Source organism: Diplotaxodon limnothrissa, linkage group LG13 (assembly GCF_057381915.1).
Source record: "Diplotaxodon limnothrissa isolate DT_005_m linkage group LG13, D_limnothrissa_male_GT1.1, whole genome shotgun sequence".
In the NCBI taxonomy this organism is placed as follows: Eukaryota; Metazoa; Chordata; class Actinopteri; order Cichliformes; family Cichlidae; genus Diplotaxodon; species Diplotaxodon limnothrissa.
The window spans coordinates 16,689,845-16,707,169 of NC_140608.1; the positions used below are offsets into that span (position 1 = coordinate 16,689,845).

Below are 17,325 nucleotides of genomic sequence, written 5' to 3' on the forward strand. Positions count from 1 at the left end.
GAAGTACATCTGTTCCACATACTGAACAAACTAAACGTTATGCTTGACCATTCAGAATGTGCAACAGATGTGAAAAACTGCTAATAATAATTGTTTTTGGCAAATTTAGCGATATTATGTTTAATTGACTAAATCGTGCATCACAAAAATGCAGCTAAATGAGTTCAAAGAAAGCAGCGTGCTCCCTTTAAATAAGAAATGCGCTGGAAGCATGGGCAGGAAGTTTAACAAAGACGAATGATCTGAAATGGCTGGTTTCTACTGACAATTTTAAGCACCGAGGAAGAACACACAAGAGCACATTTTTATATAACTCTACCTGTTTTTCATTAAACCAAGAGCAAAAAAAGAAAACGTTTAAATTCTTCTTTCCCAATGAAAATCCCACTTGGGACTGCATTAATAAAACCTGCATGGGTTCTGCAGGGGCCAGCTGTAATTACACAGTCTTGTTGAGGACACTGTGCACGGCAGTGCTGGTGTCACAGGACAAAGAAGAGCCACTGCTAGACTTAAACAGCCTGAGCTTCCCATCCAGGGTCCCAGTTAGCAGCTGTGAAGAAAAGAGAAAAAGCATGACATCATATTACGCTTTTATTTTTGCACACTTTTTTTCTAAAACCGTGTCAGACATCACTCTTCTTTTTACCACCTCTCTATTTAGAATACAGAGTTTCATAACGGCACACCTAGATCCCCGAAGAAGAAGAGCACCATTGAGGTCAAGACCATTCTGTGTTCCCCACCAAAATTCTTGATTTTCCATACTTGCCATTTACCCCCCCCCCCCCAAAAAAAAAAACAAAAAAACATCATGTTGCCAGGCCTTAACTCTGTTATATAACTTTGTTTATTCAAACAAGGAGATTGAGGTTCCTGCCAGCAATACTCTCAGTGAGTCAAACATTTGGAGATTAATAAGGCACCCACACAACAATAAACTAGCATTAATCCACACCCTGTAGGCAAACACACACGCACACACTACACACTTAATGACATGTGCAGGCTGCACACAGACAAGCACAAATACAGACGATCAATGCTTGACTACAATTTTTAGTGAGACGTACACAGTGAATCATATGTCTCTATCAGCCAAGAGAGCAGATGAGGCTGAGGAAGCATTACCTCAGCACTCTGACAGTCCGTCAGAAGCAGTGGGAAACCCTCTATGTGGGCTTTGCAGTGAGACCTATAGCACATTTTTACATGTGCAATTGTTCAGAATTTAAAAGTATACCATATTATGGAAAAATAACTCAAGATAACTCACAAACAGCTGTTATAACCTCTATTTCATGCCACTTCAACCCAAGTTTATTTTTACCACCCAGTCTTAAAGGACAAGTGAGCATAGTCTTTATATAAAGTCACGGCCTCCGGGGCCTGAAAAGTGAAAGTGAATGCTAAGGTGCCTGACGCCTCTGGCTTGACAAAAAGAAAAGAAAAGAAAGAGATCTTGTTGTATAGAAGTCAGGGGTAAAACAAACCTTAGGCTCACATTGACCTTTCACCCTCAGTAAACATCTACATGATGAGTTGATGTTCTTAATTGTTCAGTTCTCTTTCATTTTTTAGTTCAGTTCTTTCTGACCTTGGTGTTAATTTAGTAAATTATGGTGTCCTCTAGAGTCTTAAAGGGCAACAAGATAATAATGACTCATATGTGATTGACAAATAGCGACCAGTGAGTGTGTCCAGTAAGATCCACCAGTTACTTTCCATGTTTCAAAAACCTCAATGATGACACTAAAAACATTGGTTAGGTCCATCCCTAACCAATGGATGATGTCACAGTATGTCCATCTTCTATATGACACCTTTGTAGGTAAGTGGAGAAAAACAAAGAACCAATCAAAAAAACCCAACATTTTACAAAATGGGAATACTCCATCAGGGAGTTTTACCTATGGTGAATATCTAGACCTGAGGTGGCTGTAAAGACAGCATCTTTTTTAAAAGCATGATAACATCAGGAATCTTGGCAAACAATGATTTGCCAAGTTGTGATAAAAAACACATTTGGTACAACAATGGTCCAACATTTTTTCCCTTGTACTAAAAAGGTTTTATGCAGGAGAAATAATCCTTTACCAGCAAGCAGATGCCTGTGCTGGGAAAGGGAGTCACAATAGCTGAGGTCTGAGGATGACTCAAACACACTAAACTGGGCTGGATGCATTCTTCCTTTGAAGGGTGAAAGTTGCAGTTTCTCTTCTATAGACACATTAAAGAATTCCTGGCGAGTGTGAATCCCAGAGACAAGTTAACTTCCTCATAAAGGCAACCCAGTGAGCACAAACATATTACATCTAAATATGCATAGTATGTGATCGTGAGTCTTTGTACACCATGACGTCCACCTCAGTGACCTTAATCAACAACAGCCAGGCTGTCTGGTTCTTGCTCCCAGGCAGCTGAAAAGCCTAAAACAGGGATGTCAAACATAAGTCCCGGGGGCCAGAATCAGCCCAGGAAAGACTCCAATCTGGCCCACTGGAAGGCTTTGGAAAATGTGAACTGTATTTTTATAGGTTTTATAGCTTTTCCTAAAAAAAAACAAAAAACCTCCACCATGGCCATTCATATTGCACCAAAGTAAAGCAAAAAAAAGAAAGAAGAATTCCTGATTTTCATTTTTTGTTCACAACTGTAGACATTTCCAACTTTTCCAGTTGGGTCACAGTTAACAGTTAAAGTTAAAAAAGTCAGTTAACAACTTTCTACTTTATTATTACAGGACTTAACTGAGGAATGAACAACTAGAACATTTACTGCCATTTTACACATTTATTTCTGACATATTTCTTTAATATGGCAGATTTGTGGCACAATTAGGCAAGATTTTGTAATTATATAGAAAAACTGAGACTTATTGTTAAAATTGCACTTCATTTTAATTTTCTTAGGGATTAAATGTGTAGTTAGGTTTTTTTACACTAACAGAAAGGGGAGTTATACTGTTCCAGCCCACTTAAGAGCTAAGTGGGCTGTATACAGTCCACAATGTAAAATGAGTTTGACATCCTTGACCTAAAACTTATGAGAGTTAGACGACAGCTACAGTAGCAACCATGGTTTTGGATCAACTCTGATCCAAAACCACTGTTACTGTGATAATACACCAATGTAAGCATGTAGTGTTAAGAGATAAACACAGAAAAGTCCAAAGGAATCCAACACATTACATCTTTGCAACCTTAAACTTTTATTTTGCCCCAAACAAGCCCACATAATAAGGGTAGCTGAAGGTTTTATGTGACCTTTGGTATCAGATGTTTTTGTTAAAAATACTGACTTACTATAGAAACACAGAAAGGAGTCATTGTGGGTCATGACAGATTTGGCTGACATTACAGCTTCATTTTCAAGACAGACATAGTTTTCATCAAGTTTGATTTCTGTGGAATTTTAGATAGCCTTACGCACATAACCTGAGGCTCCATTTGAGAGTTTTGTTCATTTGTTTTGAGGTTTGGTTGAACAAAGTCCAAGTCCAAACTTTTTAGGAATTCTGAGTAAGATCAGAAAATCCATTGCATGGTTTGTCACGCATGTTGCATAATTTATTGTTAGCAACTGGCTCAACACCACGGAAAAGAAACCACAAATCAACAGTTCAAAGCCAGAATAAAAATGCCGATTGAGAAAGCAATGTGGATTAGATTTTCAATGGTGAGTCAAATTTTGGCACTCTGGATGACAGAAAGTATATGTCTATAGAAACCGGTATGAACAAATGCTAAGGATTTGATAATATGGCGAACAATGTGTTTTCCCCTCCCAGAGGATGCCATTCATCAGCTGTGGAGCACAAATTTCACAAACACCAAAATAGCAAGATGTTCTGTAGTGACCATGCTGAGAGTTGAAGGAGGATCCAGATGACAGATGGAAAAAGGGGCAGATGGTCACCACGGTTATCTCAGTCTTGACTTTACATAGACATGGGATCAATAAAAGAAATGTATAGCCTGTTGCTCGTGGTGATAAATAGTTGGTAACTTATGGATATATTCACACTCAGAACCTTTTAGACATTAGACAACAGACAATACCATCTGGGTGAATATAAGAAAGTAGTTATATAAAATATAATGTTTTATATCCTCCGCTTACCCTTATATTTTTTAAATGTAAATCTTTATATCTGTGTATCTTTAAAACATTAAAATTGCATAAAATGAGAAAATAGAAAAAATTGAGAAATCCGATTGTACTCACAGATCTGAACTTAACATTTTGAGTACTGGGACAAAGGAAGTTCACCATTATTACCTAAGACCACAGCCAACTGAAGAAGTTCTGTCTAATGCATGTGAAAGGTTTCGATACTTAAAAATGTCTCTTGTGACTTTGAAACTTCCTGTTCATTGCAGTTCCAGCTGTGCTGAACACAGGCCAGGCTGTCTCAGCTCAGTCTGTGTCTCACTGTAATGTGACATTCTGGAGTAGACAGCAGTCCACCTCTGTATTTATTCTCTGGCTGCGACAGTACGAAGGGGGTAATGTCTGAGGTCAAGAGGAAACATATCCATCCATCCATCCATCCATCCATCCATCCATCCATCCATCCATCCGTAATCAGCCAATCAAATGGGCAGCTCAATGGGCAAGTAGAAACAACACAACCTTAAAGTTGACTTGAACATGTCTACTTGAATGAGGCATGGTTGTTGGTGCCAGATGCTTTGGTCTGAGTATTTGAGAAACTGCTGAATACCACACCCAGACCGCACTTGTGTCAGCTAACAATAGGAAGCTGAGGCGACACACAGGCTAGGCTCACAAAAACTGGGGAGACTGTAAAAATGTTGCTTCCTCAATTTATGCTGCAAGGTTTGAATGGTTGGGTCAAAATTTGAAGTAAACAACATGAAAGGAAGGCTCCATTCCACCTGTGTCATCTCTTTTATGATCTCAGTGTACTCATCTTATGATGGTTGCTTCCAGCAGAATTATGCACCATATCACGAAGCTTCAAACAAACTTCATCCAACAGAGTACCTTTGGAATGTGACAGAACAGGAGATTTGCATATGGATATGCAGCTGGCAAATCTACAGCAACTGTGCTATCGTGTCAATCTCCCAGGAAAGTTTCCAGCATCTTGTTTAATCTGCCTGCAGTAGTTCTAACAGCAAAATAATGGTCAACCCACTGCTAGAAGAGTGTGCCTAATAAAGTGGCTGTGAGTGTACAATGTACATGAATCAAAGTGTTGCGCTGACATCATTGGTATTTGTGACACACCAAAATTACTCATATATTGGTTTGTGTGGTGCTGTTAGGTAAAATAGGTAGTAACAACCAATGATTCTTACTGTTAAATAACCTAAAAACCATTGTAAACTAATAAAATAATAATGTAACAGCATCAGAAAGTGCATCTTATTTCACTGGAGTCCTCAAATGTGCTACTTTTTCCAACCAGCAGTTGCAACCACGAAGATATAAAATTGAATTGCTATTCATTACAGCTGTAATTGTGCTGATCGTACTGTGCTGCATCTCAGGGAAAAACTCCAGGGATCCTTTTATATCCTAGTCCATCCCTGCTGTGTGAGTAACAGCTGCCAAATGGCCACAAATTAAAAATGATACAGTAAAAATGTCTACTGGGACAACAGCTGGCGGTTTTTTGCCCGGCTGCAAAAAGTAAAGATGATAAAAGCTGACATAGAGAGACAAGAAAAGCACTTAGCATGAAAAGTCACAGATATGACTCACTCTTTGTTCATCTTAGTTTGGATGATCGTACGTGTTAAAGTTTTGCAGACAACTGATTGTGTCAGCAAGTGGTCATGGTTCTGCGCTACCTCCAACACACTAAGTGCAAATGAGAACCAAGTACCTCAGAGTTCAAAAACATTCACTTAGTCCAAAGACTCTAAAAGAAGACAGTAGATTATAACAAAAAACAAAACAAAAACAGATGTATGACTCAGAAACTGACCAGACGTGTAGCGAGGAGGTCCAGTAACTTACAGTAAGATACAGTGGTGTGAAAAAGTATTTGAGCCATTAGTGATTTTTTAGTTTTTTTGCACATTTGTTACACTTAAATGTTTCAGATCATCAAACAAAGTGTAAAATTAGATACATTTTAAATTTTAAATTATGGTTTTATTTACTAAAGAAAAAAGCTATCCAAATCTACCTGGCTATATGTGGAAAAGTAATCGACCCCTAAATCTAATAACTGAATTGCACTGAATAAAAACAATTTGGCAAAGAAGAGTGGGCCAAAATTCCTCCACAGTGATGTGAAAGACTCATTGCCAGCTATTGCAAATGCTTGATTACAGTTTTTGCTGCCAAAGTGGTTAACCAGTTATTATGTTTAGGGGGCAGGGCTGGACTGGTAATCTAGCATACTACGCATTTGCCTGGTGGGCCAACGTACTTGTGGGCTGATGGGTCAATATTTCTTTTTTCTTTGTTGATAATTATACAGGCTACAGGCCGGCTTGTGGGGCTGCTGCACCCCGGCCATGCAAGCACTAACAGAAGCACATTTGTTCATTAGTGACACTGGATTGCCCAATCAAATCTGGCCCCTATTGCACTCATGCACCTTGTAGAGTTTATTGTTGAAGACGCTGATAATGATGGACAAACAAAAGTGAAATGGTGCAATATATGTCAAATTAAGTAAATTAAATTAATCATATAAGCAGCAATAGTACCAGCAACAACCCCCTCGTAGTCACAAGAGGCGCTAAACAGAAGTGCAGGAGAAGGGATAGCAGTCTCAACAACAGAGTGAGAAAGAGATGGAGGAAGTTCTAAATAACATGATAAGAAAATGGTTGGAAAGTAGAGATTCAAATTTTAAAGTAAAATTAATGACTTCTAGTGATGTGTGAAACCACAATTTTCAGTACGATTCCAAGTAAATACAGGATCACTTTTGCCAATACTAATACTGATATAAATACTTAACCTATGAAGACAGCCTATGTAGAGGAGTGCAATATGTCATGAATTATGAGATGAATCATCATGAAATGCATATTCTGAACACATATTAATGACCACAAAATCACTGTGATTTTTACCTTTCACAATAGTTACCTAACAGAACAAAAGAGATCCAATCCCAGTGCGAGCATCAATACTATCAATATTTTGATCGATCTGTCTCCCGCTAATAACCGCTTTGACTAACGGTTAAAGAGTAGTTTTTTATTGTCACATGCATGCACTGCTACTAAGATGTCCGAATCCAACAACAGCTTTACAACCTGATAGAAAAGAAAAACTTTCAATATCAATAATCCAACAAATTGAAATTGAAACAAAATACAGTATGCGTATGATTATTATATATACATACAGTTGCACTAAAAGCTACACTTTTTATTTAACTAGTATCAGCTAAGATGTGCTAATCCAACGACTGTACCAACCAGATAAAAAAAACCTGATACACATAATGATAGTTTCAAATATTTTTATGTGCATATATTTAACTGGACCATTTGCGACCAATCATGGTGGCCTGCTTGGACCAAAGATGCTAGGGCTGATTTTTTTGTCTCAGTCCATACCTGTAAAGGGCCACTTATTATTTTACATACGACGAGACAGGTTGGTGGCTGATTTTTCCCTTGATAAATGAAATCATCATTTAAAAACGTTTGTATTTTCGTCTAATATTAAGCTGGAGCCAGGCCTGGGGAGGGAGCCAGAGGGGGAGCATCCAATGACTGAGCTGTAGGAGCCTTGGGGTCTGGCCGGGTGCAGCCCGAAGGAGCAAATTGGGCCCACCCTCCTGTAGGCCCAGCACCTGCAGGAGGCTCCATATGGGTCGGGTGCAATGTGTGCCGAGCAGCAGTCAGGGGCAGAGGCCCGTGACGATCTGATCCCCAACTGTCAAGGCTGGCTATTGAGAAATAGAACGTCACCTCACTGGTGGGGAAAGACCCTAAGATGGTGTGTGTGGTTGAGTTATAGTTGGGTTCACCTCAATGCAAGCCTTTGGAATTGCCTTCATTGAGAATTGGCGGCAGAGGAGGGTATTCTTATATCCCCTCAGCTTACTCAGTATATTGCCCTAACTTTTTGGGGTCACTGGGTGAGGTTCTTGAGGGTCCGCCTTCACACCGTCATTCTTCTGGGAGACTTCAATGCTCATGTGGGCAATGACAGTGATACCTGAAGGGGTGTAAGGGAGGAATGGCCTTTCTGATCTGAACCCAGGTGGTGTTTTACTATTAGACTTCTGTGGAACTCATAGTTTGTCCAAAATAAACACCATGTTTGCACATAAATATGTCCTTAAGTGCATGTGGCATCAAGCCAGTGATTGATTATGTAATGGCATCATACATAGCCATATGTTCTGGACACTTGGGTGAAGGGAGGAGCTGAGCTGTCAACTGATGATCACCTATCGAGGGTTAGGGGTGGATGCTGGAAAGACCTGGCACACCTAAATATATACTAACAGTGAGCTGGAAACGTCTGGGAAAGGCCTTGGTCTGGGAGATCTTTAACTCCCATCTCTGGCAGAACTTCGACAGCATTCCGAGGGAGGCTGGGGACATTCAGTCCAAATGGATCATGTTCTGCGCCTCCATTGCCGAGGCAGCTGCAAGGAGTTTTGGTCGCAAGGTGTCATGGTGAAAATCCCTGAACCTGATGGTGGACACAGTAATCAAGCTGAAGACGGAGTCCTATCGGGCTTGGTTAGCCTGTGGGACTTTGGAGGCAGCTGATGGGTACTGGCAGCCGAAGCTCCCCTCACAGGGTGTACAGTGTAAGTGTGGTGCTGCTGAATTCAACTGAGGATATAGTCAGGCAGTCAGGGAATACTTTTAGGACCTCCCTAAACCCACTGACATGCCTTCTGAAGGGGGGACTGGGGACTAGGGGAACTTTAATTTTCGTAATTAAAATGAAAATTTTATGTCTACAGAAACAAAATTATCTACAACTGATACTAGGTTCTAGGTTCTAGGTTCTTTATTATTTGTCACATGCATAGTTATACAAGTATAACACACAGTGAAATGTAGCCTGACACGCTCCTCGACATGTGCAAAAATTGGGGGGGGGGTGTAGAGGAAGAACATTATATATATATATATATATATATATATATATATATATACATACACATATAGTATATACACTGGGTGAATGTGCAGTAGTAGCAGCAAGCAGGTGAATTCTGTACATTAATATGAATAGATATCTGACTATTTTACAGGATAGACAATATAAACATATTTAAAATTAAAGGAATTGAAATGTACATTGTGCCTTGGTTTAGTGTCTGGAAGAGTCTTGTCTCAGTCAATTATAGATGATGTGAGAGGGCGGGTGTGTGTGTTTAGGGCACGGATGGCTTGGGGATAGAAGCTCCTCTTGAGTCTCTCTGTCCTTGCCCGGAAGATGCGGAACCTTCTACCAGATTGCAGAAGTTGGAACAGTTTGTTGCCAGGATGGGACGGGTCCTTCAGTATCTGCGCTGCTCTAGTCCGGCATCTCCTGGTGTAGGTGTCCTGAAGCGGGGGGAGAGCAATCCTGCAGCAGCGTTCTGCTGTACGGATCACTCTCTGGAGAGCTTTTTGGTCCTTCACACAGCTGTTCCTGAACCACGATGTCATGTTCTGTGTGAGGATGCTCTCCACAGCACCTGTATAGAAAATCCTGAGGATCTTTGGAGAGACCCTGAACTTCCTCAGTTGTCGTAGGTGATACAGGCGCTGCCTAGCCTTTTTGGTCTGGACCTGAATGTGGGCAGCCCATGTCAGGTCTGAGGAGATGTGGACACCAAGATACTTGAAGGACTGCACCCTCTCCACTGGAGCTCCATTGATGATAATGGGCTTGTAGTCTCTGTGCTGACCCCTTCTGAAGTCCACCACCAGCTCCTTGGTCTTGCTGACGTTCAGCTGGAGGTGGTTGTCCTTGCACCACGATGCCAGATTCTTCACTTCATCCATGTAGGCCGCCTCATCGTTGTTGGAGATGGCACCCAACACCACTGTGTCGTCAGCAAACTTCACAATGGTGTTGGAGCCATGGGTGGCCACACAGTCTGAAGTGTAGAGGGAGTAGAGCAGTGGCGAGAGGACACATCCCTGAGGTGCTCCTGTGTTGATGGTGATGCTGTTGGAGAAGCACCTGCCCACCCTCACCACCTGAGTTCTGCCAGTGAGGAAGTCCAACACCCATGCACACAGACGGCTGTTAAGTCCCAGATCCCTCAGCTTTGTGAACAGTCTGCAGGGCACTATTGTGTTAAACGCTGAACTGTAATCAACAAACAGCATTCGCACATAGTTACCCTGTTTCTTGTCCACGTGGCTGAGAGTGGTGTGTAGGACGTGGGCGATGGCATCCTCTGTGGATCTGTTGGATCTGTAGGCGAACTGCAGCGGATCTGTGGTGTCTGGGATGGAGGAGGAGATGATGTTCTTCAGCAGCCTCTCAAACACCTTCATTACTACCGAGGTCAGTGCAACTGGCCGGTAATCGTTCAGGGATGAGGGTTTGCTGTTCTTGGGCACAGGGATGATGGTGGATCTTTTGAAGCATGTGGGGACCACAGACTTCGCCAGGGACTCGTTGAAGATGTAAGTGAACACACCTGCTAGCTGGTCAGCACAGCAGCGCAGCAGACGGCCGGTGATACCGTCTGGCCCCGCCGCTTTACTAACAACTTTTATAGGAAAAAAATTCCAATGTGCTAAACCAAATTACTGATAAGGCATCAGTAGGCAAAAAAGCAACACAAACAAAAACACTTTAAGCATCAGCTGGCTTCAGTTTGTTTGCTAAATTACTCACTGAGGTTTAGATGAACAAGGTCCTTAACTTAAAGATCAAGTGTCAGAAAGAAGAGGGACATGTCTGTAAAGGTTCTCAGTCATCCAGGTCATCGTGGTCTAAAGAGCTTGGAACGAAAAGCGTCTGGACTTCTTTAAGTTTCTTGAAGATGTTTCACCTCTCATCCGAGAAGCTTCTTCAGTTCTAAAAACTGAAGAAGATGAACCATTTTCTTTCCAAGCTCTTTAGACAAAGAAGAGGGATATTTTCACAAAGAGAGTAACAACTGGTTCAACAGATGCTTAGAAGAGCTCATCTAGGCAAGGCAAGGCAAGGCAAATTTATTTGTATAGCACAATTCAACAACAAGGTGATTCAAAGTGCTTTACAGAGACATTAGAAACAAAAACAAATAAAAAGCATGATTTAAAATTAATTAAAACAAGCAAACAAACAAACTAACTAAACACACACATTTCACACCTGTTCGCGCGATCTGAACCCTTATCGTAAGGGGAGCTACCAGTCCTTCTGTGGACGAGCTACTTTCTATTTTAAATTCCCTGAATTTAAAATCTCTAGACCCAGTCTAGACCCAGTTGGGGAGCTACCCAGAGCTCTAATCCCACACCTGTTCGCGCGATCTGAACCCTTATCGTAAGGGGAGCTACCAGTCCTTCTGTGGACGAGCTACTTTCTATTTTAAATTCCCTGAATTTAAAATACTCTCTAGACCCAGTCTAGACCCAGTTGGGGAGCTACCCAGAGCTCTAATCCCACACCTGTTCGCGCGATCTGAACCCTTATCGTAAGGGGAGCTACCAGCCCTTCTGTGGACGAGCTACTTTCTATTTTAAATTCCCTGAATTTAAAATACTCTCTAGACCCAGTCTAGACCCAGCTGGGGAGCTACCCAGAGCTCTAAACCCACTTAACAAACAAACAAACAAAACAATATATAAAATCAAAACAGATAAAATCAGAACAGTAGATAAAATCAGTAGTTAATGTAAGTTTTGAAATTTAAGCTTAACAAACAAACAAAACAGTATATAAAACCAAAACAGATAAAATCAGAAATAGATAAGATCAGTAGTTAGTGTAAGTTTTGAAATTTAAGCTTAAAAGTGTGGATTTGGTGCTTTATTCAAATGCAGCTGAGAATAGGTGAGTCTTCAACCTGGATTTAAATAAACTGAGTGTTTCAGCTGATCTGAGGCTTTCTGGGAGTTTGTTCCAGATATAAGGAGCATAAAAGCTGAATGCAGCTTCTCCGTGTCTGGTTCTGACTCTGGGAACTGATAAAAGACCGGATCCAGATGACCTGAGGGATCTGGAAGGTTCATACTGGGTCAGCAGGTCACTGATGTATTTTGGTCCTAAACCATTCAGAGCTTTATAGGCCAGCATCAGAACTTTAAAGTCTATCCTCTGACGGACAGGTAGCCAGTGTAAAGACCTCAGAGCTGGACTGATGTGGTCCACTTTTTTGGTCTTAGTGAGGACTCGAGCAGCAGAGTTCTGAATGAGCTGTAGTTGTCTGACTGATTTTTTAGGTAGACCTGTAAAGATGCTGTTACAGTAATCAAGCCTACTAAAAATGAATGCATGGACTAGTTTTTCCAGGTCCTGTTGAGACATCAGATCTTTTATCCTTGAAATATTCTTGAGGTGATAGTAAGCTGACTTTGTTATTGTCTTAATGTGTTTTTCTAAGTTTAGGTCTGCATCCATCACTACACCCAAATTTCTCGCCTGGTTTGTGGTTTTTAGATGTATAGATTGAAGTTCTCTGGTGACCTGTAATCGTTTTTCTTTGGCGCCAAAGACTATTACTTCAGTTTTGTTTTTGTTTAGTTGGAGAAAATTGTGGCACAACCAGTCATTGATTTCCTCAATGCATTTACCAAGAGCCTGTACAGGGCCTCGGTCTCCTGGTGACATTGTGATATATATTTGTGTGTCATCTGCATAGCTGTGGTAGTTTATTTTGTTGTTCTTTATAATCTGTGCCAGTGGGAGCATGTAAATGTTAAACAGAGGGGGTCCCAAGATGGAACCTTGGGGAACTCCACATGTGATACTTGTCTGCTCAGATGTGAAGTTACCTATTGATACAAAGTATTTCCTGTTTTCTAAGTATGCTTTGAACCAGTTTAGTACAGTTCCTGAAAGACCTGCCCAGTTCTCCAGTCGTTTGAGTAATATGTTGTGGTCAACTGTATCAAATGCTGCACTGAGATCCAGTAAAACTAGGACTGACATTTTTCCACTGTCTGTATTCAGACATATGTCATTAAACACTTTTGTCAGAGCGGTTTCAGTGCTGTGGTTCTGTCTAAAACCTGACTGGAAGGCATCGTAGCAGTTATTCTGTGTTAAGAAGTAATTGAGCTGTTGAGAAACTGCTTTTTCAATGATCTTACTTAAAAATGGGAGATTTGAGATCGGCCTGTAGTTGTTCATTTGTGTCTTGTCAAGATTGTCCTTTTTCAGTATAGGTTTGATTACAGCAGTTTTTAGTGGTTCTGGAAACACAGCTGACATTAAGGAAAAGTTGACGATCTGTAACAGGTCTGACTCTAAAGTCTTTGAGACCTTTTTGAAAAAACTTGTTGGCAGGACATCTAAACAGCAGGAGGAGGAGTTCAGTTGACCTAAGATGTCCTCCAGGTCTTTGCTGTTAATAGGGTGAAACTGTTTGATGGTGTTTAAACAGCTTTTCGGTGGACACAGTACATATCCTGGATCTGCTGTTGATGTTCCAACTGCTTGTCTAATCTTTTGGATTTTGTCTGTGAAGAATTTGGCAAAGTCATTGCAGGCCATGGTTGAATGAAGTTCAGCTGCCACTGGCACAGGAGGGTTTGTTAGCCTGTCAACTGTAGAAAATAAGACCCGAGCATTATGGCTGTTTTTAGTGATGATGTCAGAGAAGTAGGACCTTCTTGCACTCCTCAGTTGTAAATTATAATTGTGAAGTTTCTCTTTATAGATGTCATAATGAACCTGGAGGTTTGTTTTTCTCCATCTGCGCTCAGCTTTCCTACACTCTCTTTTTTCATTTTTTCACTAGTGTGGAGTTTCTCCATGGAGACTTTTTCCTTCCAGAGATAACCTTCACCTTAATGGGGGCAATAGTGTCCATTACATTTAACATGTTAGCATTGAAGCTATTGACGAGCTCATTGACTGAACCTTTGGACAGGTCAGGTGTTAATGGGAAGACCTGGTTAAAGATCTCACTACTGTCTTCAGTTATACACCGTTTTGTGATCACTGCTGTTGATATATTTGTGTGGGCTGAGATTTTACTTTCAAAGAAAACACAGTAAAGATCAGATAAGCCCACATCAGACACAGTAATGTTTGAAATGCTCAGGCTCTTGGAGATCAGTAGGTCGAGAGTGTGTCCTCTATTATGTGTGGCCTCTGTTACATGCTGAGTCAGCCCAAAGTTGCCCAGAGTGTTACTCAGGTCTTTAGTCCCTTTGTCCTGAGGGTTGTCCACATGGATGTTAAAATCCCCAACAATAATTACACAGTCGAAATCAACACAGATCACAGACAGCAGTTCACTGAGGTCATTAAAAAAGTCTATGCAGTATTTGGGAGGCCTGTAAACATTAAGAAACACAACTTTGGATGGGGCCTTCAGCTGTAAAGCCACATATTCAAAAGACTGAAAACTTCCAGGAGATAGCTGCTTACATTGAAATGATTCATTAAATAAGACAGCGACCCCTCCTCCTCTCCTGCTCACCCTGGCCTCACTGATAAAACTGTAGTTAGGAGGGGTCGTCTCGATGAGAACAGCTCCACACCAATAATGAACCCTCTTTTGAAGTGAACTGCTGATAATCAAGCTATCAGCAGTCCTGACCTGCTGATAGTCAAGCTATCAGCAGGTCAGGATGACACAGAACAGAAATATGAGTAATCCAAACAGTGTGCAGCGCCATGAAATCTGTGCCCCTCATCTGACCCAGTAACCCGTTTCTTCACTTCTGGCTAAAACATTTTTCTTTACACATGAATCCAAAATTCCAAATTCAATGGAAAAAGTACCTGTGGATACAGTAGCATGACTGCCTTGTTTAAAGGCACTACTAAATTGTAATCTCAAAAAAGAAAAAAAGAACATCCTATTTTGTATTATATGCAAGGAATGACAAGAACACCCCTGTTGCATGTGAAAATCCTTCTGCTCTAATTTACACAGTAGCACATTAAGGTTCAACACGAGAAAGCAAACAAATTGCAAACAAATTTACAGCTGCATACAATGCAACTCCCACACGATTTTATAAGACAGCATTGTGAAGTGACAATAAAAGCTAAAATCCCTAATTACAGACTAAAGTACAGGAATAAACCTAAGGGAATAAACCCTGAGGTGGATCTGTCTGCTTGATTCTCTTTTAAGTATTCAGGTGGAAAACATGAGTGATAAATGAGTGGAAAATATGCATTGCCTTATCTGTCTGTGTCTCCCATCAGAGGTTTCTCACAGCTGTAAATATGGAGAACATCTGGCCCTCAAATGTAGATCAACAGCAAGATGAACACAGGTTAGGGACATTTTTTGCCAGCACTTTGTCTTAGGAGAAAGCATGAGCATAGCATATTTCCAATATATCACATGGTTAACTTTAGAACTAACCGGCCATTTCTCAGGACTTCTTGAACTTAAAATGACTTTTGACTTATTGCTTTTGGCTCACAAAAATTAAACCACAGATAGGTAATCTGAGCAAAGTATAAGTTAGCACCAGGTGAACAGGCACTTCTGCAGGGTTAAAAGAAACTATCTGCTTCACAAGTAAGCAAACAAGATTTGCTAATGATCACATCTGGCAAAATTATGGACAAAGGGAGTTACTGAACTTTTGAGAAACTGAGGAAAAATTAGAGAACCAGTAAATAAAGTCATACCAGTGCTGTGGATGGAATCATAACATTTACTGAGCTTTTATGTCATCAGACCCATCTCCAATGACAACTGAGCAAAACTGCCTCCCTAAACGGGTTTTGTCAAACCACCCTGAAATCATTTTGGGAACAGCGATCTGTGGTGGATGCATGCAACTGTGCCCAGCTGTGTACTAACCGCAATCAGATAATTGGTTGACAAAATGCAGAGGACAATTTACCAGTAAGCTAAACTTGTGACGTCCACTAAAATTCAACAAAACAGGCAAAAATGACTTGACTAATCCACAAGACTCAGATAAATTACCTAACTAAACATTTAGATGCCTGTACGTCTTAACATCAACATAATTCTTATATCAACTTTCAGCCTAGTTTGACCTAGTTTGTGGCAAGGCTGTACTGGTTTTTACAGCAAAACCCTCATTTTTTATAATGTATTCTGTATGCAAAGGCCTGTTACATGAATGTGAGAATGTAAATACTACTAGAGTATATGTTCATCATTATTACATTATATATATTTACTTTCTGATAAGATATATATCACTATTTCAATCTACAACCCGACACGTGTGGTGGAAAGTAAGATAAAGTCTATTGATTCAACATGTCTTGTTTCTGAATTTCTGATTTGTCCCATCAAGTAAAACAAAATGTACAGAAGTACTAATGTTGAGCAAGCACGCCCTGACTGATGAAGTGTGTCTTCAAACTCTGCAGATCACTGTACTTCAGCCAGATAATGGCTATGAACCAAGCTTTCCACTTTCAAGCTGGGAAATCTGAATGTATCATTGTGCTCCAAAGTTTCGCTGAATTGAGTTACAAAAATGGACATGCAGATTTAAAACATGTGCCTTGAGTTGACAACACAGTCAACAAATCTTAAAAGATGTTCAGCAAAGGCTGTGATATTATAACATAGAATCTATATTTTAGATTTTATTTTTTATAAGTATTCTTGCTTTGGATATTTTCAAAGGAATGCGTTGCTTTATTAAAAAGGCACTATATATGTTGTTAGTCACTAAAAGCATGTTGGTATAAAGCAGCACTGTAATGGCAATTCAAAGTAAACACATATCTTTTCTGTTTTCTTTGGTGCAACTCCCCACATTCCATGAATTGTTTTCTTCTAGATTGATGGCAGGCCAGGCAAAGATAAACAGTTTTAAATCCTTGTGGATAACTTTTAATAATTCATAGATCACAGAACAACCCCTGCAACAGATTGGCAACCTGGGTAGGGTGTACTCTGCATCTCGATCCGTGATAGCTTTGATAAGCTCCAGCCTAACCATTAGCAAAAGAAGATGGATGGATGACAGCACAAACTAAACCCTTTCAATAATTTTTTTTAATTGAAAGCAGCTTTGAGTCACAGGTGAGTAAAGATATCACAGGTCACATGATTTTTCATTACTGAGGCATTTTGACCGTGGGTGATGTAACTTAGCATTAAACGATTCACGCTATTGAGTACAGAGCTCACAGTGTCTATGATCTGAAGATTCCTGCATGCATATGCACCTATGCCCTGGCTCCAAGGATTGGATTCTGTAAGGTTTTATCCTAGTCAAACAAGTGCAGGATCAGGAAGTTCTA

General features: G+C 40.4%; 1 protein-coding gene across 1 annotated transcript in view; it reads right to left on the reverse strand.

Moving 5' to 3' along the window:
* Positions 1-439: 439 nt before the first annotated feature.
* wdr27 (WD repeat domain 27) overlaps positions 440-17,325 on the reverse strand; it is a 51,660-nt gene continuing 34,774 nt past the window's right edge. The window contains exon 24 of the mRNA XM_085369415.1: positions 440-553. Within this exon, the coding sequence (XP_085225541.1) occupies positions 440-553 (114 nt within the window). The remainder of the gene's footprint in view (positions 554-17,325) is intronic.